The sequence below is a fragment of the Ambystoma mexicanum genome, chromosome 6p (genome assembly GCF_040938575.1).
Source record: "Ambystoma mexicanum isolate Mex_15411 chromosome 6p, UKY_AmexF1_1, whole genome shotgun sequence".
NCBI classification, from domain to species: domain Eukaryota; kingdom Metazoa; phylum Chordata; class Amphibia; order Caudata; family Ambystomatidae; genus Ambystoma; species Ambystoma mexicanum.
Genome location: NC_090935.1, coordinates 1,379,679,298 through 1,379,703,866, shown reverse-complemented (window position 1 = coordinate 1,379,703,866; position 24,569 = coordinate 1,379,679,298). Strand labels below are relative to the sequence as shown.

The 24,569-nt window shown below is 43.5% G+C and overlaps 1 protein-coding gene across 2 annotated transcripts in view; it reads left to right on the top strand.

The window, feature by feature from the left end:
- LOC138510440 (phospholipid-transporting ATPase ABCA1-like) overlaps positions 1-24,569 on the top strand; it is a 2,356,352-nt gene that overhangs the window by 1,209,863 nt on the left and 1,121,920 nt on the right. For both annotated transcript variants that reach the window (XM_069626098.1, XM_069626099.1), the window contains exons 16-18: positions 4,146-4,367; positions 10,023-10,227; positions 17,689-17,811. In XM_069626098.1, coding sequence (XP_069482199.1) covers positions 4,146-4,367; positions 10,023-10,227; positions 17,689-17,811 — 550 coding nt within the window. The remainder of the gene's footprint in view (positions 1-4,145; positions 4,368-10,022; positions 10,228-17,688; positions 17,812-24,569) is intronic.

Sequence of the window (24,569 nt, the reverse complement as noted above, 5' to 3'; positions counted from 1 at the left end):
CCGGTTTTTGGCTTTGTTGGGAGTTACTGTTTTTTGTTGTGCCACTGTGCATTGTTCCAAACAGTACACTGCCCTGCTTTTGGACGTTTTCATGTAGATAAACATGCTCTGAAAGGTTTAAATGTTTACTTTAGAATGCATCAGTGTTTCCGAAAGCAGCAAAAATGGTCGTAAAATAATTAAACTTTTTCTTCGCTGGTTCCGGCCTGAGGCTGTTCTTCATAAGGATTTGCTAAATAGAGCTCTGTGTCATCCTTCTTACAATCTGTGTGACCGAAATGTATTTAAAATTGTTCGTGAAGGAAAATAACCTTTTCTTTGCTGTTTCCAAACTGAACTTTCTTAGTAAAGGTTTCCTCTCCTGTTGAAAGGAGCTCCATGTCGACCTGCTACAAATGTTTTCTAGCAGTGCATGGCTGATTCCGAACCGAAACTTTCTTAGTAAAGGTTTCCTCTCCTGTTTAAAGGAGCTCCGTGTCGACTTGCTTCCATATTTTCTAGCAGTGCATGACTGATTCCGAACCGAAACTTTCTTAGTAAAGGTTTCCTCTCCTGTTTAAAGGAGCTCCGTGTCGACTTGCTTCCATATTTTCTAGCAGTGCATGACTGATTCCAAACCGAAACTTTCTTAGTAAAGGTTTCCTCTCCTGTTGAAAGGAGCTCGTGTCGACCTGCTTCCAATGTTTTCTAGTAGAGCGCGTGTGTTTTCTGGGTAAAGACTGGCCGGGGGCTCTGGACTGCTTACCATGTAAATGCGTCTTTCTCCGCTTTCATCTGCTGGCAGCACTTATCTGATCCTTGTGCGTCTCCTCCCGGAGCAATCTTACGGTCTGTCTACTATTGCTGATTGTAGTGCTTCCCCAGGGAAATCTTTTGGTCCGCCGTCTGGCGATCGCTCATCCCGCTCCACAGCATATGTTCCCCTGCACGGTTGTCACACTTGTAGGCGTGTTGCAGATGTAAAACTGTGTTTTCAAAACCTGCGCAGATCTCGCTACGACTTTACCTAGAAGTGGTGTCCAGCACTGAATACTTCCCCAATGTTCGTGCAGATCTGATGTTAGCACCATAGACGGAGTAAGTACACACTCCAGTCGTAATTTGAAAGTCTGAACAGGACAGTTGTTACGGGTGAGTGCCCTTTAAGACAGCTCACTTGTGGGGAGAATGTCACGGGCGGAAGTGACGTACAAGGAGGGAGGAGACTGCCATGTGAGGCACTTCCAGTTGGGCATCGGAATAAAGAGGTTGCCAACTCCCTACGCTGGTGTTCGTGTATTTCTTTGGGGGATTCCAAGCCCCAACATTTGGCGACGAGGCTCGTCCCCTCACCAGCGGTCCTCCTTGTCATCACGCCGGAGATCCCTCCGCGTGTGTCCTGCACTCCACGCTGGTGATCCCACTGGCGAGCGGATCCCCGCTCCTGCAACGGGTGCGTGCCCGTACAAGCGCCACCCCGCCTGCTCCTCCTTCCTTGCACACACGATCCTGCTGTGCTTATCCCTCTGTGTACACAGCTGTGAGGCGGCCACGTATCCCGGATTGAGCATTCCAAGACCTTATTGCACACAGCACTCACGGTCATCTGACACCAGTATTGATGCCCAGAGGCCCACACACCATCAGATGCCCGAGGCCATAAGATAAAGAAAAAAAAATATTTTTTTTTCTCCTCTTTCTGCTAATCCTCATTCTGCTGCGCCCTATTCCTCGTCACAGTACCGTGTTGGAACACGAGCAAACCAACTCCGAACAAAGCTGCTCACCACACAGTTGTCACAGGGGTGCGCGGGAGCGCCCATGCGCCAAGCATTGTCAGCAAGCAGCGATGCCAGGTGGGTCACATATTGCCGGTGAGGAGTGCTAAACATCAACATGAGTACAGCGGCAGATCAGGCAACATCCAGCTCGCAACCGCCACCAGCGCCAGCAGTCACAAGATCCACAGCCACAGCATGGCGCATGCCACCCCCGTTCTCCATGGTGCCCCAAGCAGACAAAGGAGCAAGGTGGGTGGAATGGCTAGAAGACTTCAACAACTTTATTGAGGCTGCTGGGGAAGAAAACTCCCCTCGCTTACGCAGCATGTTCATAAACACGGCAGGCGGAGAAATAAAAACATTAATCAAAACCATCCCACCAACGGAAATTACCGACTTTGATGCCCTCATAGCTGTCCTGAACAAACGCCTTGTCATTGTCCCCAACAGAGACTATGAAAGATATGTTTTCAACCAATGCTCACAGCGCAGCGATGAAACAGTGGATGAATTCCTTACGAGACTCCGCGTCAAAGGTGCGCACTGCCAATTTGACGCGTTTTCGCTTGACGAAGCACTTCGACTCAGGGTAATTGAGGGCTGTGTGTCGTCGACACTGCAGAAACAACTTCTAAAGAAACCAGTCACTATCGAAGAAGTGAGTGAAATGGCACGCATACTCGAAAGAGTGGAAAAGCAAGCCACGCACATGGCCAGCAGCACCACTGGAAAACAGGACAAGAGTGACATAATAGCTGCGATTCACGCTGGAAACTTCATAAATTACGACAGAAACACCAATCCAAGTAACGTATCGACCCCACGTATGCAGAGACAATGTTGTTTGGGACCCCGTGCACGGACCCAAACTGGATCACTTGGCTCCCCGTGCAGGGACCACAAGCTGATCTGTTTTTTTGCTGCTACACAGCTCCTTATATTAGACCCAGGGCTGCCCCTGGGTCTTTGTTGTGCCTGTGTGGGTTGCTGGGTGCCGCAACCCCCACCCCCGCCGTCTGATGCCGACGGCTATAGTGCACCATGTGATGCCTGAGACTACTCTTGTTTCCTGCCTCCCTTCCTGCCCCCTGCTCCCCGCCACCCCCCCTGGTGCTTAGCCCGCCTTGGGGAGGAAGGGCGAGGTGTTGTTTCACAACTTGTCCTTCCTTCTGTTCTTCCCGAGCCGGAGGCCACAGTGTGTTGCTTTGTAGGGTGCTGGGGGAGAGGGAGGAGCACCACCCACCCTTTTGTTGGGCTGCTGCTCGTCCCTCTCCCCTGCTTGGCTGCCATGGGGTACAGGTTACCAGGCCTCGCTTGGTAACTGCGGCGTTGCCCATCACTGGTGAAAAGGGCATGTACTACTCATGGTGCAAGAAACAGATGCGTTACAAGTCAGTGAGTTTCTAAAGGACACTGTGAACTTCACTTCGATCCGGAGTGTTGGAAGCCAGCACCTCGTGGAGGCCGGTATTTAAGAAGAAGTGTGATACCAAAAAAAACAACACAAAAAACTGAAAAATATAAAAAAAATAATATCAGAACCTGGACATTTAAAGAGTTTCTGGGCTTGATTTTCAAAAGAGTTTTAGAATGGGAAAACCCCATTGAAAAAGGCTTTGTAAATCAGGCCCCCGGTCTCACACATAGTAATTGCACTTTTGCAAAATTATTCGGCATTGGAATATGTCATATTTGTTTTGGAATTTTTGCATTTCAATATATGTCACTCTAAATACTCTAATGTTTGGTATACTTCTCCTTTTTGCTGTTTACTGAGTTTGTCTCATGTAATGTGGCAATGTCCACAACTGGTGCGCTGTGCTATGTAATTCGGTGTGGGTATCAAAAATGTATTCAACCAATTTTCTAACCCTTCCCTAATGTGCTCTTCCATCTGCGTGCTCTGGATTCAGACACCAATTCGCTGCACACAAAGCAATCCGAATAGTTCCCCTCCTGGGTATCGTAACTGAGCAGTAAATGCATTGTAAACTCTTTGGGCCCGATTAATATTTACCCGGTTCAAAGTGAATTTGCACTGATGGAAAGTGACTGTGCACTGCCAACATAAACCCTAATTCCTGGAACCGTGCAAAGTGTATTTATGTCATGCAAAGTCTGGGCAAATTCATTTTGTACTGCAAAAATGACTATGCACTGACTTTGCCCGGACTTTGCACGACAAAAATATACTTTGCACGGTTCCATGAATCATGGTTTGTGTCGGCAGTGCAAAATCACTTTTAACCGGGCAAATATTCCATGAAACGGGCCCTTTATTTACTGGGCATAATATGGGTCATCATGTCTGTGTTTTCGGTGTGGAAAAAAGGCTGAGTATGTTATTGTTTGTAATGTATATTGCCTTACTGTTTTGGGCTGCAGTTTGGAAACGTTCTGCGCTACAGCGACCCGTCCGTCTTCTTTGTCTTCATGGTTGTGTTCTGCTTCTCCACCATCATGGAGTGCTTCCTCATCAGCGTCTTCTTCTCCAAAGCAAACCTGGCGGCGGCCTGTGGCGGCATCATCTACTTTGTACTGTACCTTCCACACGTCCTCCTCTTCGCCTGGCAGGATTACCTGACGTTTCCAATTAAGCTGGTTGTAGTAAGTGGTGCATACTTGTCTCTCTGCTTATGGCATCAAAGTTGTTCCTTCATCTGGCAGTGATGTGGAATGGATGTTTTGGATAGGGCCTGAGCCTGGGCAAACTTTCTCAAAAGTGATCTGTACGATTTGGGAAGATTCGCAGGTTCCTGCTGATTTTCCTTCCAGTCGGAATCTGTAAGAATATCAGTTACATGCCATAAATTTGTAGGGAGGTTTGGGAGAAGTTCTGGCACATTTGAGCTGCTTTCTTGGAAAACCGATGCCCAAAATAGCTCAGAAGTCTCCAGCAGGCGAGAGAAAGGTTAGGAGAATGGGAGGGGTTGGGAGAGTCTAGGTGGTGAAGGTTAGCAAGAAGTAATGGACTCCTGTACATCTGTGAATGTTATTCAAGTAGGATAGCACATTCAACTCTGCAGTAGAGTATCTCAATAGGTTAATGCACTTACTTCAGTGATCAATGTGTAACCCATAGAACACGTTTTAAATCTGTGTCAGAAGAACTCAGACTTTGAAATAGATCAGTATTGTAGGACAAGCATAGTCATTCACATGTCAGGCATTCCTGGGTCTGTTTTTCATCATTTAGAGTTTGTAACATTAAATATTATTCAGGTTTATAAATATTAAGTATAGGGAATTCAAAACCGAAATGAATCTTTGGAAAGCCTTTAGGGCTGGGAAAGAGTCAGCCTTGCATTAGGGGTGCATGATGTTTCATCCTGCTGAATTTGCTTCCATGAGGACTACTGGGGTTATTTATTTAATAATTGGGAGACTCCATGGATGTATGTTTAAAGACAGTCCAGTAGGGATTAGACATAGTCAGTCACAGGGCAAGCATTCCTGATGTTGTAGACTCTTGTGTTTCATAAAGGAATACTATTTAGTCAGCCAGGATTGCAATGTTATGAACTCTGTACCTAGTACAACATAACATTGTTTTCTACAGGAAGAGGCCTCTGGGTGCAGGGAATGCCATACATGCTCCCCACACTGATGTATGCGAGGGATATAGCCAGTGCATCCTCTGTGATGCAGGACAGAGGCCTGGAAATGGGCAGGTCACCTTTGTGAATAAGGTGACTTGTGCATTTCTCAAGGTAATGCAAATAAAACATGTATTCTCTCTGCTGTTGGATTTGCATGGACATACATTGTGGCATGCACATCTGCTGTATGTGAGACTGCTCTCAAGATATTCATTATATGGCACACAGCTATTACCTTCTATAATTAACATTTCGTGAGTATAACACATAAAGTGCAAAACAATGGTTTATTTGGACCCACCTATACACTAATTAATTGGTCTGAAATAAGACCAACCAATAATGCTGCTTCTTGTTGCATTTATTGGACAAATATAATGTAAACACACCAAATGTTTCTCTAAAAGAATAAAGTTACAATAATAATCATATACTATCACCACAAAATAAACATGTTCCCTCTTGAGGAAATGTCAGTATATGTATTGTTTGGATATGTGTTAGTTTGTTTGGCCTTCATTCCTATTTTTCACTCCCACACCTTTGGGGCAGTGCACAACCCAAGTAAATTGAGTCGTATTAACAACAAACATAACAGAATCCCAAAATAACACCTGATTGGTAAATTGTGCCATTCAACATTTTAGCACCTGTTGAACACCTAAGGTAAGGGTACAGATATCGTGACCCAACGCGTTTCGGGGACCAGTCCCATTGGAATAACAGTCACCAGAATATGTGAACCTGTGCATGCAACATTGTTATCTCTCTTTGGAATAATAAAAATAATAATTTAGCATTTATATAACATGGTGTGGGGAGCTCATTTATTGACCTCGGAAGGATGAAAGGCTGAGTTCGGCCCTGCCAGGATTCAAACCTGCATCTGCAGACTCTGCACAGATGTCAAAGCGAGCGCTCTACTCGCTGTGCTATCGGGCCTTCGAAACCGGCTTTCGCCTTCATGTGTGTTACTCATATAAGACCCAGAGCTATAATAAGAAAGTGCAGGCCCTGACAAATTCCTGCTATTGTACAGTTGTTACCAAACATCATCCAAAAAGAACCACTTGCAAGTGGTTGTACCACTTTGTTCTCAGTGAATCCAATGGCACTTATCCTTCTGTCAAAAGCATTGACTGCAAAGTGCGCTGAACAAAGGATGACAGATGAGGGCATATCTTAACCCTCCACAAGAATTGGCAATATGGAGTTATTTTACATTAGAAAAACAACATGCTAATCTTGTCACCTGTCGTATATGCAAAAAGGCATCCTGCGACTTGCAGGGAAGCCAAGTATCAATGTTACTTCTTAGCCCACGTGAGGTGACATTTTATGCATAACTCACCAAAGGAATGTAGGACATGGCTGCCTCGCACCCAGCAGCTACAGTCAGATGGCAAACTTGCACCACAATCTCACACCGTTAGACAGGAGAACCTTGAGGAATCACAGATTTCCACAAGCCCTGTCAGAATGCCATTGTTGCATTCTGATCTCACGGCACACGGACAACATTTTTCCCCCTCAATGCGCAAGCCATCCATTGCTTAGGATTTGGAGCGTGTTATAAATCACAAAATACACACACATATGTGTATGTTCATTGACAATCTTGTTAGCAATAGATTCAATACCCTATTCCTTCATAGAAAACTAAGGATTCGGCTGGGTCCTTGGCATCATCACTAATGCTCACTGTCAAATACCAAGTATGCACTAATTTACGTGCACTTCAGTACCATTTGGAAGCATTGGGAATGGTAATAGAGCAATGTGAGGGGAAAACAGTCCACCTAACAATGGACATGTGGACCAGTGCCCAAGGCAGACATGTCATGGCAATCACTGGGAATTGGGTCACTTGGTCACTGTTCTCGTACCGCTCATCAGCATAGCCCAGGAAAGCATCTGCCAACAAGTTACCATGTGAATGCCAGGGTTTGACAGAAGATCCAACAGGGAAGTCAATCTTTGGGAGAAAGTAAAGGCGGGTGAGCCTGTTTGGCTCACTCCCCAGGGTGTACATATGGGCCTTGTGGCAGCTGTCAACAGATCTAATGTATTGATAAAGACTCCTATGTTGTTCAATGATCCCATTAAAGATGCACACAAATACTATAAAGATCCAATAAAGTGGAATTAATTAAACTCTGCTGGCTACATTTTAAAGTTGAGGTCATTATTTCATAGTGGAACAAAATGTACAAATCAGTGATTACCCTATGTTAGTTTGTCCCCCCTAATGATACAATTCTAGAGGGTATTGTGACATTGGATCTCACTGGTAATCATATTGAAAATCCAATTTTTTTAGGTTGTTGCTTAGTCACACATGATGATAAATGAGCTGAAATATGTCTTGAAAAAACACATATGACAGTGTATACTCTGAATTAACTCCACACTTGGAGACAGGAATGGAATATGAATATATTCCAAAGTAGGCCTTGGTCTATGTACCTTATTTGCAGTATCCTATAGCTGCATTCTTATTCCAGGTGGAACGCCAACCCTGAAACAGTAACCTCTTAAGGGTGCATTACAAAATGACTGCAAATGGCGTTGAGTAATGCAAAGCAATGATGTCATTTTGTGTAGCGGAAAGTAATTATGTCATAGCACCAAGCGACGTGCTTCAAAGGCTGGTACACAACATTTCGTTGAACCTGTGTGTCTCAAAGGAATAGCTAATTATTTTTGTTGATATATGATGGGATGGAAAAGTTCCATCAGTGCAGGGAAAGGCACCCAAAATTAGTGCATAGGAATGAATAACTTAACAAACAATATATACAACAATGCTGGCAAATAAAGGTCATATGATGGTACATTGCTCGAGTCACATTATGCCACTCATCATTCTCATTTAGTCTAAATGTGTTGCTCTGGGTAAAAAAAAAAGTGCTCAAAATTGAGTAACTAATTCTTGAAAATCTCTTGGTTACCTCCTTTGATTTTCTTCAGAATGACCCATTTAATATCTCAGAATGTATGTGAATGGGTTGCATATGATTTTTGGGTAAAAAAATGTTCAAAGTTGAGTAACTTATTATTGAACATTTCTTGGTTGCCTCCTTTGATTTTCTTCAGAATGACCCATTGAATATTAAATATACCGGACAAGTAATCAGGCATATAACATTAGTACTATTACAGTTATTAATTACCGGTGGGGGTAGGGCAGCTTCCCAGCTAATCAGGAGGCTCAGAAAAGGGGCTTTACCATATGGTGAAACCCCCACTCCAAGCCTCCTCTGAAGCGGGAGGACGCAATCTTCCCTGAAGGTGATTATGTAAGTGTGCCCTCCAACGCGCCCTTCCCTCTCTCCCCAACCCCAATATCCATCTCCTCTCCCAGGAAGGAGACCCTGCCCTAAGCAGACATTTGCACCTCGCCCCCCCAATCTCTTCCTATCCTGAATGTCACATATTGTATATAAGACAGTGGCTGTTATCTAATTAATGTCCACATATGTTCACCGTCTGTTCATTTAGTCCACATTTCATGTTCAATAATGTTTATTAGTGCTCGGAGCGCGATGCAGCAGTCAATCAGGTTGCTCCAAACCCAGTTGAATCTAACCATTTTAGCCGGCATTTGCATACAAGATGCCCGCTGCTTGTAACTGCCTGAAATCTTCCCTCCCTCTTCCCATTGTCTTCCAACCACTCGCCTCCCCTCACCGCCTCACCTCCACTTGTCCCTCTCCGCTTCTCCTTACAAGCTGTCTTGCCACCATGGAAACTGAAGAGGGGCTCTGCATGGAGGCCGACCTTCCAGTTACATGGCAGCCATCTTGGGTATTTGTTTGAACCACTGTGTTGCTCGATTGCTGCAACCCAATTTTCAAACAAATACATTCATAACAACAGCCAGGTTTATAAACCCAGGGTGCTCGTAGCAACATCCACCCCCAGCTGACTTTACAGAAACAGTAACAGCACCAGGACCTTGGCTCGGGCCCGGTTTGTTACCGCCCTGCGAAGCCCACAAGTAGTTTCAACAAGAGCCTTAATAACGTTACCAGCCTGTGAAGCAGCCAGTGGTGGGTTATTACTGCTATACTGTTCTCGTGTGGTTTCACTTCCTTCATGCTATTACTCCCTGCCTTTACTAAAGTATGAAGCCATGGGATTGATTCTAACTCTGCTCTTTCCCTTGTACATGTTTCTGTTTGAAACACCGTGCCTTGTTATAAATGCATTCAAATACAAAGTGTTTAAATGTGAATATGGTAACTCAGCTCTTCTTTAGATGCATACATGATTGACAATTAAATAAAAGTAGCTCTAATGACGTATGGCTACTGTTTTTGTTTCTTCTCCATTTTAAGATTCTGCTTTATTATTTTCATGTCTCTATACTGTGCTTAGCTCATGCGTACTTCCACCCTTTCAGCCTTCAGGTTCCTGTTCCTCCTCTATGAAATGGAAGCTATTGTAGAGTGAGGAGAATGCATTGCGCAGCACCAGCAGCCCAATACAGTGCAGATGTATTCGGCTGTTGCTTAGTACATATGCACATGTGCAAACTCTGTTTGAGCAAGTGCACAATGTACTGTAATCCCAGCCCCTTGAGCTTCATACTAAACACAACCAGCACGTCTGAACGACATATTGTGCAGGAAGTATTATTAACTCTGTTTGTATCTTTTAGAGCCTCTTCTCAACTGTGGCATTTGGGTTCGGCTGTGAGAACTTTTCCCGTTGGGAACAGCAAGGAATAGGGCTGACGTGGAGTAACATTCGCTCCAGTCCGGTGGATGGGGAGCGCTACAGTTTTGCTGTCTCCATGGTGATGATGCTGTTCGATGGTGTCCTCTATTTGTTGCTGACATGCTACATTGAAAATGTCTTCCCAGGTACAGTAGCATATTCTTACACACTCCTCATATAAATGTCCATAGGCCGAAGAGTTCTAAAGGCTCTAATTCATTGTACATGTTAAAATGACGTCTGAAGCCTTCTCACATCATTCCTCCTATCGGAGGGTCCAGCAAGCACTAGTGGTGCAGTTTATGCTGCCTGCGCTCTATCAGAGGGTGGGGAAATGGCAGGTGTGCTGCAGAGCACGCCGTAAACAGTGGTGGAAGTGGGCGGGAGCATTTGGGAGCGGTGCTCCACTTCTTTTTTTAAATTAGATTTTACTGTTCCTATACTTTTATTTTAAAAAGAAACCGTTCCGGAAGGATTTCGTTTTAAAATAAAAGTGTACGAAGCAGTTGAAACTTGCACTTCAGTGCACTTTACTGAACGTTCCCTTAAACAGCAGGGACATTTGTTTGGGGGTTTGTACGGTGCGTGGGGGAGGGGGGTGTGATGATGAGGTGTGTGGGGCTGGGGGGCAGGCTAGCAGGGAGCATAGTTCCACTACTTCTTTTCATACACTTCAACCACTGCTTTATCATGCACATGCAGCTATTTATTGATTTTTATCTTCAATGCATTGTCCATTGATGGTTGATTAATTCTATCAATAAGTTTATATATGTAATATTAATAAACAGTTGTCATGGACTAGTATCAATATTGCCATCATAACTGACCATATTCTGCATTTAGGTCATTAGCAGAAAGCAGCCACTATAGTGCATGACCCAACAATTTAGCTATGACTATAGCACGATTAGGAAGGTGAGTGCAAGTCTATGCAAAATGGACGAGCATACTCGTCCTTGGCACTTAAGGGGTTGTAAAGGATGGCAGTAATCACAGCCAACTTTTCATTTATGTTGGGGACTTTGGGAAGCCTACAACTAGGAATTTTGGAGGTGTACATTTTAAACTAGGGAATGGGTCTGCCAACATCCACATTAGCATGCTGGGCAGAGGCGCTGGGCAATCAGGCTGCTTGATACGTATTGTATTGTACAAACCTGTGTTCTGCGCAGCCTTGATCCTGTTGGTCGCCACCCCCTTCCCTTTCCCACCTCTTCCCCTCTGAGCACCTTTTAGTGACTGACGCAGGTGCTAAGAATGTGTTTTTAAAAAAAAGAGATAAACCTACTTTGGCGCGCGGCCCGGTGACGCAGCAGGGTTTCCACAAGTCCGTTTTCAATGTTGTCACCGCCATCAACATCGAAAACAGATGTCAAAACCACAGCACAGCACTGTGCCGTGCAGGAAATGTACGTTTTTTTCTTCAAATCCTCGCCATTAGCACCCATGCAGGATACTATACGGATGCGCATCACGATAATTCCTTCGCAGCAGAACGACACTCTTGGTAACGGCAAGTTAAGGGCCTGAGTGAAAGCCAATCGTTTTTGAGTTTGTAATTATTTGTTGCATTAAATTTTGCACAGCGCAAGGGAGGGGAATGACAGCGCAAGTGGGAATGATGGTGCAAGAGGGCTAATAGCACGAGAGCTGTAGGATATTTTGTATAGATTTGGGGCCTAGCGGTATTTACTTACCGCCAAAATGAAAATAATTCAGTAATAATCACTCTTTGCATTCGGATTAGATTTGGTATATAGTACTACAGTATACATACATTATTTCAGCACACTGATACATTTAGTGGTATACTTTATGTTGGTATGCGTTATTGGTGGTATTTACGGTGAGCATAATTCCTTTGTTTTATATGTGGCCCCAATATCCAGAACCCCTTATTTTTGCTTAGTTTGTTCGTGTGATCACTAGAGAGGCCTCAGGCTTACATTTCAGGAACACCACATTTTCAATTGGAGTGCCACCATGGGCTGTCCTCGCTGTCTTATCTACGGCAGCGAGCTAACATGCAGTATTTATCACCAACTTATCTACATCGGTGAACTATGTCCAGGGCCTCTCTTTCTGCTGACTCATGTACCTCCAGCAGTAGTCTATTTCATTATATTATTATTATGTTCCGTTCAGAAAACATACACTTATATACTGAATGGAATCATGCACACACCTACCGCTAAGTCTTATTTTTAGCTAGCTTAAAAATGACAATTGCACTGTCTAAACCTCTCCCCATATTATCAGTACTGTAATGGTAGATGCACAAATAAAAGAGAAATATAAAACACACTATCTGTCTGCTTTAAGATATTTTTTGTGTATTATAAAAAATTGCATTTCAACATGATCTTACTCTTTTTACAGAAATAAACGGAAATTGCACATTAACAACCTTCTGTAACAAAATGAAAAGAGAGCGGCAAGAACATTTTCAATTCGCAACATTAAACCTGTTGATAAAACACTGGAGTTCCCTCTTCCACGCTGACTGAATAGTTTCGCACACATACACAATGCCCCCACACTCTGTAATATAATTACCAGGCCTGTCCAGCATGTGAAGTTCGTCGGCTGGTCGCCTTCTGGAAGTGGTTCAATGAATTCTTCTTAAATCACCCCAGCAAGGACGAGCATCTGCCGTCACTCAAACCGGGGCTTATTGACTGGAATTCCCAGTCTATGGAGCAGTGCACTGGGATCTGCTTTTTCAATCAGGAAAATGCCCAGCCACCAGCCAGGTCTTTCTCCCAGCTGTGTAAAAAGTCTTCTCCTCTCCTTTTTCCCGAGATTCATTAGCAAAGCTCTGTTACAGCCTGCCAAACGAGTTCAACCAATGAAATTCTATCATGTCCTACCCTCCTTCTCATTAACAATGGCTTGGCTTAAACAGTTGCAACTTTAACCAAACTGATTTCCTGCTTATTCGAGTCTTTGCTTCCTGCAATACTGTGGACAGAGCACAGATAGAAGCAAAGAGAAAAAAAAATAATCTGGATGCGCGTTTAAAATGACTTTCAGAGCCTGTCATTTTCCATTTCATTTTAAACTGGAGAACACATTATATTATCAATGAGTTAGAATCCTTAGTATTGTTAATAAGGTTAGTTCATTAATCCTCAAATGTGTCTCCTGCAACAGAGGAATTTCAGGTAGAGAAAAAAAAATATGCTTTTAACTGTGCTGTGAAAAAAAATTATTTGCGTTTTAAATGTAGAAATCGTTTTTGACTGAATAGCCTGTTTTTTCATTTACATGTCCATGTCACACTGGCAACACATGCCTTGCGGTACCACATTATAGCAATGCACCAAACCAAGGCAGTAATGCTAAATACTCTTACAGGGCAAATGACACCACAATAGGGATAGAGATGAACTTACAGGGGAGCAAGACAGCACATTGGGAGGAATGAAAGTTCAAGGGAGGAGGAATGACAGTGCAAGGTGCAGCAGTGACACCACAAGGGCATGAATGACAGTGCAAAAGGGGAATGGGAATGGCAGTGCAAGGGAATGCATGACAGCCAAGGGGGAATGAATGACAGTGCAAAGGGGTAGGAATGACAGTGCAAGGTGGGGAAGGAATGAGAGCATATGGGAGTAAGGAATGAGAGTGCAAGTGGGAATGCCAGCACAAGAGGGAAGGAATGATAGTCCAAATGGGGATGAATGATTGTGCAAGGGGGGTGAGAGCACAAGGGGTGAATGACAGTGCAAGGGAACGAATAGCAGTGCAAGAGGGAAGCAATGACAGCAAAAAGGGAGCACGAATAGCAGCACAACGGAGAAGGGATGACAGTGCAAGGGAGAAGGAATGACAGCACAAAGGGGGAGGAATGACAGCACAAGGGGAGGAAGGAATGACAGCAAAACGGATGGAATGGCAGTGCAAGGGGGAGGAATAACAGTGCAAGGGTGCACAGGAATAACAATACAATGTTGGGGAGGAATGACATTGCAAGAGAAAAGGAATGACAGCACATGTGGGAGTGATGATAGCACAAGATGGGAAGGATTTACAGCACAAGGGGGAGTAATGACAACCCAAAGGGGAAGACATGGCAGTGCAGGGTCAGGAGGAATGACAGGACAAGACAGCAAAGTGGGAGCAATCACAGTGCAAGGGGGCAGAATGACATTGCAAGGGGAGGAATTACAGCATAAGTGGAAAGGAATGACAGCACAAAATCGGAAGGAATGACAGCACAAGATCGGAAGAAAAGACAGTGCTAAAGGGGAAAGAATGACAGCAAAAGTAGATGAAAATAATGACTACACAAGGGGGGAAGGAATGACAGTGCAAGGGGAAGGAATGAGAGCCCATGGGGGAAGCAATGACGGTGCAAGGCTGGTAAAGAAACACAGCACAAAAGGCAATGAAAGTGCAAGGGGGAGGAATGACAGCACAAGGGGGAATAACAACACAAAGGGGAGTAATGACAACACAGGGGGGTGAATGACATCACAGGTGAAAAGAAATGACAGTGCCCGGGGAGTAATGACATGCAAGTGGGAAGGAATAACAGAGCAAGGAGGGAAGAAATTACGGCACAAGAGGGGAAGGAATTATGGCACAAGTGGGGGAAGGTATGACAGAGCAAGGCAGGAAGAAAGGACAGAACAAGAGGGGAATGAAAGTGCAAGGGGTCAGCAAGTGTACTCTCATGGACCAAAGTCACTGTGCAGTGCTGAAGCAGCGCGCACATGATTTGAAATGTTGTTCCCCATTGGCCAAATAAATAACCACAGCCATTGGTTTAGCATATTTAAAAGTAGCGCACTGTGCATTGGCCGTGGCATTGAATCATTTCCAATTGTCATGACAACCAGACACTGTGTTCAAAATCTCTACCAGTTTCTCTTTTCTGAGTAGCAATGGTGTCAGCATTATACTGATGCTGCACACCACCAAAATGTCCCAAAACCAAAATGCAGGCAAGTAGAAGCACGTGTCGCTCTAAGGATTGATAAGGAAGTAGAGGATGGTAAAGGTGCATCTATTACGCTGGCACTATAAGTCTCAAAGTGTCTACAGACACTGGGATGGCCAGAGTCAGGCAAGAATACATGCTGGCAGTAGAGATGTATCAGTAATTCATTATTTAATTAATCTTTTATAACATGCTTAATACCGGAGAACAATCTCTAAGTGCACGATCAGGATATGAACCTGCGTTGTCTTGCATTCAAGACAAAAGCCGTGTCTCTGAGCTATCTTCCCAACACAACATGACGCCAAATATCAGTGTGGACATGTGTTGTGAGATGTGAAAAAGCACCAGGTCTTGATATAAAGGCCTGAAGCCAAACCACTATATGTGAGACATGGCACACGTTGGTTGCTTGAGTATCCTGATAGGGGGCAGGAGACGGTTCTTCGGTCTGTATTCAATTGTTAGTCTCATGCTCGTTCACTCATGTGCCCCCTTTGTCTGCATTTCTCCCACTACACATGTACACAGCAAACAACATCTCAATCTGGTTTTGGTTGCATTTGTGAATTTCTGTTGACATTCTGGTTATCAGAGTGGCCAGTGGTAATAATTAGCAAGAGCTCATGAGTGAGTGAAAATTGTATATACATGATCCCTGGAATGGCAGGGAGGGCAAAGATGCTCAAAAACAACGACCATGCAGCTACATAAGGTTGAAAGAGGGACACACATAAATGTAAATATTGGCTTTAAGCCTTTACACAGCTCCTACTCTTCTTGCCATAGTCAGAGGTTGATCCAGAAGAAAGGCAGAATTACAGAAATAAGACTCTGCCTCCCAGTAGATTTGTTAAAATAGACTTACCATTGTAAAGATCTTAGTAAGGGAGTAGACATGTTCATGGCTCAGGTATCAGGGAACCCTGGCATGTATGACACTGTGCTGGGCTGGGCTGAGCTTAGTATGCTTCCTGTCTTTGGTAAAGAAGCATATTGAGGTACATTAAACCTGTTTGCTTTTTAACAGAATATCCATGTTTAATATGTATAAAAAGCCATAACAATTTGACTGTTATATACCATAATAAAAATAGAATAGATATAGTAAAACCACTACTGTCCATCGTGACTATTCTTAATGTAATAGTGTGCATAGGCTAACTTGTGCATGTCTTTCCAATGTTTAATGTATTTGCTGGGTATCTGTGCATTACATAAGTAGCGAATTTCCAGCACATTGATAGATGGTGACGTCAATGTCTCTGAATATGCTGTATATTCACCAGCATTACCTAAATATGGCCTGCATACTGAGAATTACTTCCAAACATTTAAATTAAAAGTGTTGCACGACAGGATGTGCACACTGCAGGCATATTATATATTTGGCCACAACATATTTGGAAGTGGTTTACAGTGGAGAGATGTCCATGAATTCTGAATGCAGCATCATGAAATGGGTTTACAGTAGGGATGGTGATCTATATAATGCTCTTAGCATCAAGAGTTTTTTACAGTGGGAATGCTGGCATATATTGTAGTGGGCAACAAAGGATCATGACGTTTTTATAGTTGCAGTGACGATGCATACTGTGTTCCCCAGCGTAATAAACATACTTTCGAGTGGAGATGCTTGCAAATATTATATGTGCAACATTATGACATTCTTTAATAGGTGAAATGCTGGCATTTAATTTGGATGCAGCATCATGAAATCTTTTTACAGTGGGAATGCTGGCATATATTGTAGTGGGCAACAAAGGATCATGACGTTTTTATAGTTGCAGTGACGATGCATACTGTGTTCCCCAGCGTAATAAACATACTTTCGAGTGGAGATGCTTGCAAATATTATATGTGCAACATTATGACATTCTTTAATAGGTGAAATGCTGGCATTTAATTTGGATGCAGCATCATGAAATCTTTTTACAGTGAGAATGCTGGTATATATTGTTGTCATGTCATCATTAATTCATTACATCATTCATCAATGACATCATTCATTAACACATTTTCCCACTCCCTCATTCATTAATGAATTAATCCTTACATTCATTCATTCAACCCTCCTGCACCCTCTCCAATCTACCTGCTTTCCCGTCCCATATCCTCATGTGGCTAGGTGTGCATGAACTCATAACATGTTTTCACCATTCAACAGCCCAAACAATTGGCTTTGCCAATGAGTGATATTTTGTATGCCTGTGCCTATATGTAAAACTGTGATTTTACATTTTATGAAATGTGTATTTAGTGTGATTATTTCAAAAGAATATGACACTGCTAACATGTTATTGTATGCCTTCCCTGCTGTGCCTCATTTAAGTGTTAGTTCTCAATAATATAATATGTTTCTAATTTGGCATGGCAATATGCACCCATCGTTGAGTCATGCTGGTTAAAAACAATGGGCCTCATTACGAGTTAGGTGGTAATTCGACAGTAACTTTGCTGAATTGTCGCTAAACTCGATTACTGTAACCACGACTTAGCCCTGCACATTTTCTCTGGGTTTACAAGTGGTTGTAGTGAGTGTTAAACCCCATTTTCATAGTCCATAGGACTTCATAACTGTATTGTATGAGTGTATATGTTATGTCATTATATAATGCTACCAAATCACCACCAAACAGCGTACCTTCCCTTTTAACAGGACAGTATGGAATTCCAAGACCTTGGTATTACCCCTTTACTGCATCCTATTGGTGTGGAACAAACGCAAGGAGGAAAAATGAAGTGGATGCGGTGGCATCTGAATCAGACTTCATCAACAATGGTAAATATATAAATAACATGAGATGCACTGGCGTATTCTGATCCCTACCTTGAGTTTACCATGTGCGGTAATGATTTATGGAGAGCGAAATTTGATTCTTATCGAACCAATAGGCTTGAGAAAGCACTCCAGTGTGTGAAGCACGTGATTCACCCTTGGTAACATCAGCCAGGTTTAGAAGCCTAAACTGTGGCAGAAGTTCTGGGGAATGGAGGTATTACATGTTGAAAAGCAATGTGATTAAACATTAAATAAATTAATGGCGACAACACAACACAGTTATAATATAAATATTGCATATTATTCAACTTGCTCCAACAACGAAATGACAGAAACAGAGTCCAACAGAAAAAGAGAAGCTCTTTTCCATTATCCAGCAGTCAATAGGTCTGACTAATATGATACCGCTGTATTGCACAACAATTATAAGCATATTTGTGTTGACCGAATGGGTCATCTCTACAACACATTTCACCATGATTCTAGCCCCATTTTATCTTCCACACATGCCAGACAAAGACATTCAAGGGTCTAGCTATTGTTTTGCTGCTAGTTTGTGTATTTCATTCAATGGGTGCTGAAGCACCTGCACGTGCATGCTCCAGCCACAACACACACAGGCGCAGTGTGATGGAGGAGAGTGTAATGTAAATGTCCCGTCAGGCACAAAGGCATTCAGGTGCCCGTCTATCTTTGCATTAAGGGCGGAGGCTAGGTTGAGTGCCTGCCTGGTGTTCCCACTTGAGACTTGAAACCTGGGTTCTATGCTGGGGAACCCCTTATCAATTGGGTCAATCCTTTTTTCGGACCTCAGATATCGACCATCTCTACCGAATGTATTTTCTGCACCCTATACAACTGACACCAGTCTGAGTTGTGGTATGTTTTTATTTATTGCTACCAGGTGTACCTATGCTTCGCATGGTAATTCCTACTTCAGTCCTAGTTTGAAGTTTATTTAATGAACTAAATCAATGCTTCTTTGTAGACAGTATTGCTAGTCTTTCCTGTAGGAGCTGGTGTGAACAAATTGTCTTTGTTTCCAACTCTGGAGCAAGCCACACAAAGCTGACCATGAGAAAAGCATGAATTCCGTAAATCATTTACAGCTACTTGTTGGAACGTTGAGATTGTGCAGCAACATTATTGGTGTCCCGATCTACAGCCAAGGCAGCAGCAACCTCAGCTTAAGCGTGGCACATGTAGGGCTGAAGCATTAAATCTTGAAGTGCCATACGTGTCCAGCTGAAGCATGTAAGCTTCATACTTTTGAGATGGCATACATTCATCAACTTCTGTGGGAAATGAAGTTTCTATAATTATCATGCGAGAATTGACACAATGTGACGGACAACATCATTGCGGACTCTATTGAAGGGACATGCACTGTGTCCTGTCACCCGCCTTACTACAAAAGCACTGTTTTCTGTCACCTGCATGACTTCAAAAGTGAGTGTCGCTAATATCCGCTAGAATGCTGATAGTGTGTAAAGTTTAGGAACAATGAACTGCTGAAATTTTCATGAACTGCTGAACATTAGGAACAATGAACGTAGAACTACAGCAGAACTACGGCGCAAAGAGCCATTTGTAAGGGATAAGCATTGAAGGCCACTTCCAAAATTAATACACCCGAAAAAGGTATATTTATACTTGTTACATTGTCTACACCATGGAACCTACCCACATGCCACCTTTCAGGTTTGTAGCTTGTTTGGGAAGTATGCCGAAAATTTTGAACACACACATATATCCACAAATCTCCCTTTTATTTATATAATAATGGTTATTTTATAAAGTGCTTAATAATGGGGACCAGTTTCTAAGCACGGCAAACCCGGGATTGTTTACAAGACAAACAAATTTCCGTTGAGCTATTCTCCCAGCCTCCCAAGAGCTGTTAATTATTTCTTGATATTATGAGATACAGTATAATGTAAAATCATTTCCTCATAGAATACTCTATTCCCAGTGTCATTATAAAACGGACTTTTGGACACAGGTCCCTAAAATAGACAGAAACAATGTGGCCATTTTAGCAGAGAATGCTGATGTCAAAAGAATAAGGAACACCGAAAATGTACCAGAGATCACACACAGAGAGAAGGTGTCTCATATCACAGCAAAGGGCCCATCGTGTTGTGGTCCATATTACAAGAGTCGATTAAGAGCCCTTACAGTAGATGACTGCTGTAAATTACAAAACAAGAGAGTGGGAACCATGCTAACCTACAGTGAGGCTATATGTTTGTTCCAAAATCATTCTGGCAGTGGGGTTTATGATAAGGTTTAAAGGAAGCCACCAAAAAAGGTGCTTGTCCTTTGAGGCAACATTGACAAGCAGGGCAGCAAGAGGTGTGTTTTGGGGAGGTGCTGCTTCAGAGACAAGGACCGGGCCACAGATTATTTCACTGCAGCAGGAGAGACTGTCACAGCTGAAACAGGCTGCAGAGGCCCTTACCTCTTCTGCAGCAATCCGAAAAAAAAATCTTCTCGATTCTCGGCTGACAGTCCAGGTCACCTTTGCATGCCCACTTTCCTGCTGTCCCCTACTAACCAATCAGTCAGGTAAGTCTCTCGCCATGGACCTTGAGAAACACACAATGACTCTCCCTGACACACAATAACCCTCACTGCCTTTTTGGGTCTTTCTGCTGAATGCAGCCTCGTTTCATCATGTATTCCTTTATTTTTGTTTGAAAGAAGACAACAAAGAACCTGTTCTTTATAATTCTTTCAACCAGGGGTGCAAGCAGACCTGTGGGAAAAGGAAACAAAGTCACATCAATTGACTTTAAGAAACATTACTAAACATCAGAGGGAGCTCTGAATTGGTGTTCTGACATGCACATACGAAGAGATGGAATACAACTCCCATCACCTCTCCCGATCGAATATGTTGTGCAGGTCTTATGGGAGTTGCAGTCTAAACACTTGGTGAACAAATACCTCTCCCATGTGCCCTAAACAATGAACTCTAATATCCATTTGTCAATATGCAGTGCATGCTCAGAGTTAAACAATAGGAGAATTGGTTAGCAGGAATTCCAAAAAGGTGACATTAATTAACAGTACTAAACATTATTATGCAGCTGAAGGTTCATCGCTCTGATACTATATGCCCTCCAAAAGAAGTTTAGTCAGGGTCTGCAGCCTGAAGCTCTAGAGATATTTTGGACTACAACTTTCTTCTCCCCTCCACATTGAATATGCTGAGTAGAGCTGATGGGAGTTATAGTTCAAACATTTGGTGAACACTTGCAGAATAAGGGCATTGATTTCTCAGAATGTGTGGTTTCATCGGCCGACAGGAAATACAAAAGAGGTGGGCTCAATGAGGATAGCAGCTGTAGCCAGAAATGTGGCAAGCCCAAGGCTGAACACTACAAATCATTCCCCCATCTAAAAGCAAAGCACAGTGTGGCACAGGCAGTGTGCCGGCTTCCCTACTCCAATGCAACTCGTTTTTCCTGAAACAAATGTACATTGAAGAGAAAAGGCACGCGCCTACAGTACTCGAGTATCTGCAAGACACATTGCCGAGGCACAGCTGCAGACTAAGCACATGAATTAAGCGTGCAGGAAAACAGGTGCTTGGGCTTCTGAAGTCAACAGGACTGATGCACCTTTGTGGCCCACATGAGCATGTGAAACACTTTGGTACGTGCTATCAGCAGGCATTATAATACTGCAACATAGACAGGAGGACGAGGCATATCTGTACGAGTGCATTAATGTTGTGTACAGTTCAGGTGTGCTTTATACCATTACCATAATGGTTACGTCTTTAGAACAACACATGTTATGCAGAATGCACTTATACCGAAAAATGTTACAATGAAAGACATAACAAATGTTTGTTTGGAGGGGAAGGGGGTCCCCCCTAAAACACCTGTTTCCCACCCCTAAAAACCCACCCCAACCGTTTCCTCACAAGATGTAACTCTTTACCCCACCCCCACATACATTTTTGATATGTTTTGTCATTGTAAAGGTTTCGGTATATGTGCATGTCTACATATAATTTTCGTTATAAAGACAGTATACCTACCATAATGCACTGTAACAACATGAATTGCACACTATATTGGTTTTCTGAATTTCCGGGGGGGTGGCATAGCATCCCCAGTGGGGAAAAGGCACCTGCCCCTCATCTGCATCTTTAAATGTCAGTCCTAAAACATCACTGAAAGGAGGCCTTTGGGCGAAGGGGACCACATCATGGATGTGATTATAGCGCTGGATGTGGAGCTGCCCCTTGTAATACATGTATGTCCTAACAAGCTAATATGCATTAACTTTTATTTGAAAAGCAACATATTGTAACAGAGAGGCTCATCCATGCCTTGCATACCGGGTACACAAAAATCACCCAAAGAAAAGGTGCACCCCAACATCTTTGCAAGAGACAAAAGTCAAGAGAGCACCAGAACTCATGCACTCTGTGACTTGTAAGAGGTTAACACTTGACTCCATACAGCAGGAGATAGGCACCTCCAGTGAGTATCACTTCAAGATGAACAATGACGTACCTTGTGTAGCATGTGACTAAGCACGGGGTGAACACATAGCATTGAGCACAGGCCAGGGAGTTGATGGGAGCCACTATATGCTGTTTGTTGTTGCGGTATTGCCTCAACCCCAGTTTACAATTCAGATACATATTAGTATTTGGTTCATGAAAAAAAGGGCAATGATTGTTAAGGGGTTGAGAACCTGGGCCCTTTGATCCATAGAAGAATGACCTCAAGCTGTCTAGTGAGTGCAAAACACCCATGACCTATCCAGCCATGAGACTGGTAGCAGCCCCAAGTACACATAATCTGCAAACCCTGAGTTTGCATGTGGCTTTACTACTGTACTTCTCAAATGTTAAAAGTAACAACCTGAAATAAAATACAAAAAACAGGGCAGATTCAAAAAAAGGCACTGAAGGAGGTTTTGGTCAAACCCAGCGTCCAGGATGCCCATTCTTCGGAGATGAGTGCCCTAGCCACATCCCAACAAAAGCCATAACAATGAAGCCTGTAGAAGCGCACACAAACTTTAACACAAGCCGGGCCCAACATCATACATCACCATGAGCTTGGTTTGGCCATGGCATTGCACCTGGACAGTACAGTTTCCAGCTATTGGCACATCCGGGAGATAGTGGAGAATATTTGTCAGTTTCTCTTTAGGCCTATTGTGATGGGAAATAATGAATACATTGACCAGCCACTTAGGGCCTCATTACACGGATGGCGGTGGACCAAGGTGCTGTTAGCACCTTGGTCCATGCTGGTAAAATACCGGCACCGCCTTGGTGGAAAGGGGAATTACCGCCCTATTCCAAGGTTGGCGGGGCAGTAATTCCCCTTTCCCCCATTGCCCTTCCCCATTCCCATTTTTTCCCCATAGGGCTCTATGGGAATGGGGAAGGCGCTAATTACGGTGCCACAAATTGTGGTACCGTAATTAGCTCCTTGGTCCCTTTGCGGGTTGGTTTTCAACGCCTGCAAAAAAGCAGGCGTTAAATTCACCAACCCGCAAAGGGACCTTGTAGTAAGGCGGTAAGGGTTTAGTAAACCCTTACTACCTACCGTGTAATGAGGCCCAAAGGGTTTTGTAGTGGAGCAAATGGTGCATCACGCATCAGCTAATACAAAAACTGTAGGCAGACCTATTGCATCAATGCAGTACTTTTAGCAGCACTATTTTCCATAGATCAGCCACTTCATGACTGCAATAAAGCTGGCCTTAGGCATGCACGATAATGCCAAACTGTACAGGCAAGGAGGTCGGGTCTTGTCACAGAAGAGGTATACAGGACATTCACCATGGCCCCAATCCAATCCCTAATCTCCTATCTTGAATATCTGATAATATCTGACTACTCCCATTTTCAAACAGTTTCAGATCTGGAAATGAGAACCTCGAGGAGTTTACTACTCACTACATGCAGGTCCAAGATTGTGGGGCTCCCTGGATAGTGATCTGTCACTAGCCAATATCACTTTGAAGAGGGTAATAGTTTTACGTGTGTCACTCACAGGAGTTGCCACAATCCAACTCTGGCAGTTCACACTAGACCATGGAAACCCAAAGTGTGGGCCAGCAGTAGAATTCAGCAGTAGGTTCCATGGTTGCCATTGCCGAGTCAGGCAGCCGGGAGAGAAGGACCGCCTGATTTCAAAATGGCATTTATGCATTGCGAATCCTTAGTGCACAGAGCAGACGGTCTGTCTACCAGGCAAACAGTTTCAAAGTTGTAGCATCCTTAAGCGTAATCCAATCATAAATCCTCCTCCTGAACTCCACAGAGGTGACACAGATCCCCGCTTAACCAGTGTATTACAAACCCAGCCGGCCTCACCAGCCCCCTGACTGACACAAGTGTGGAGTTAGGAGTCAGTTGGAATTTAAGAAAGTAAGAAAAGTACAAATGGGAAAGGTCAGAGTTATGGAGGTAAGGGTGATATAGTCGAGGTGGAGAAAGGGTGTACATAGAGTGATAGAGATGTCATAGAATAGGAAGGAGTGAAGGAAGAGGAGGTGAAGTATGTTGAAAGAGGAGAGTGAGGGAGTTAAACAAAAGACAGCAGATAATAAAGAAAAGGAAGAAGAAAGAGAATGACCATCAGGAGGCAGAGCGGGGAAGGGCACAGAATGATTGAGGAGAGGGAATTGAAGAGAGGGAGAGAGGTGGATAATGCATACGGGAACAAGAAAGAGACAGGTCAACAGAGAGAGGAAAAGAAAAACAGTGGAGCTAAAAA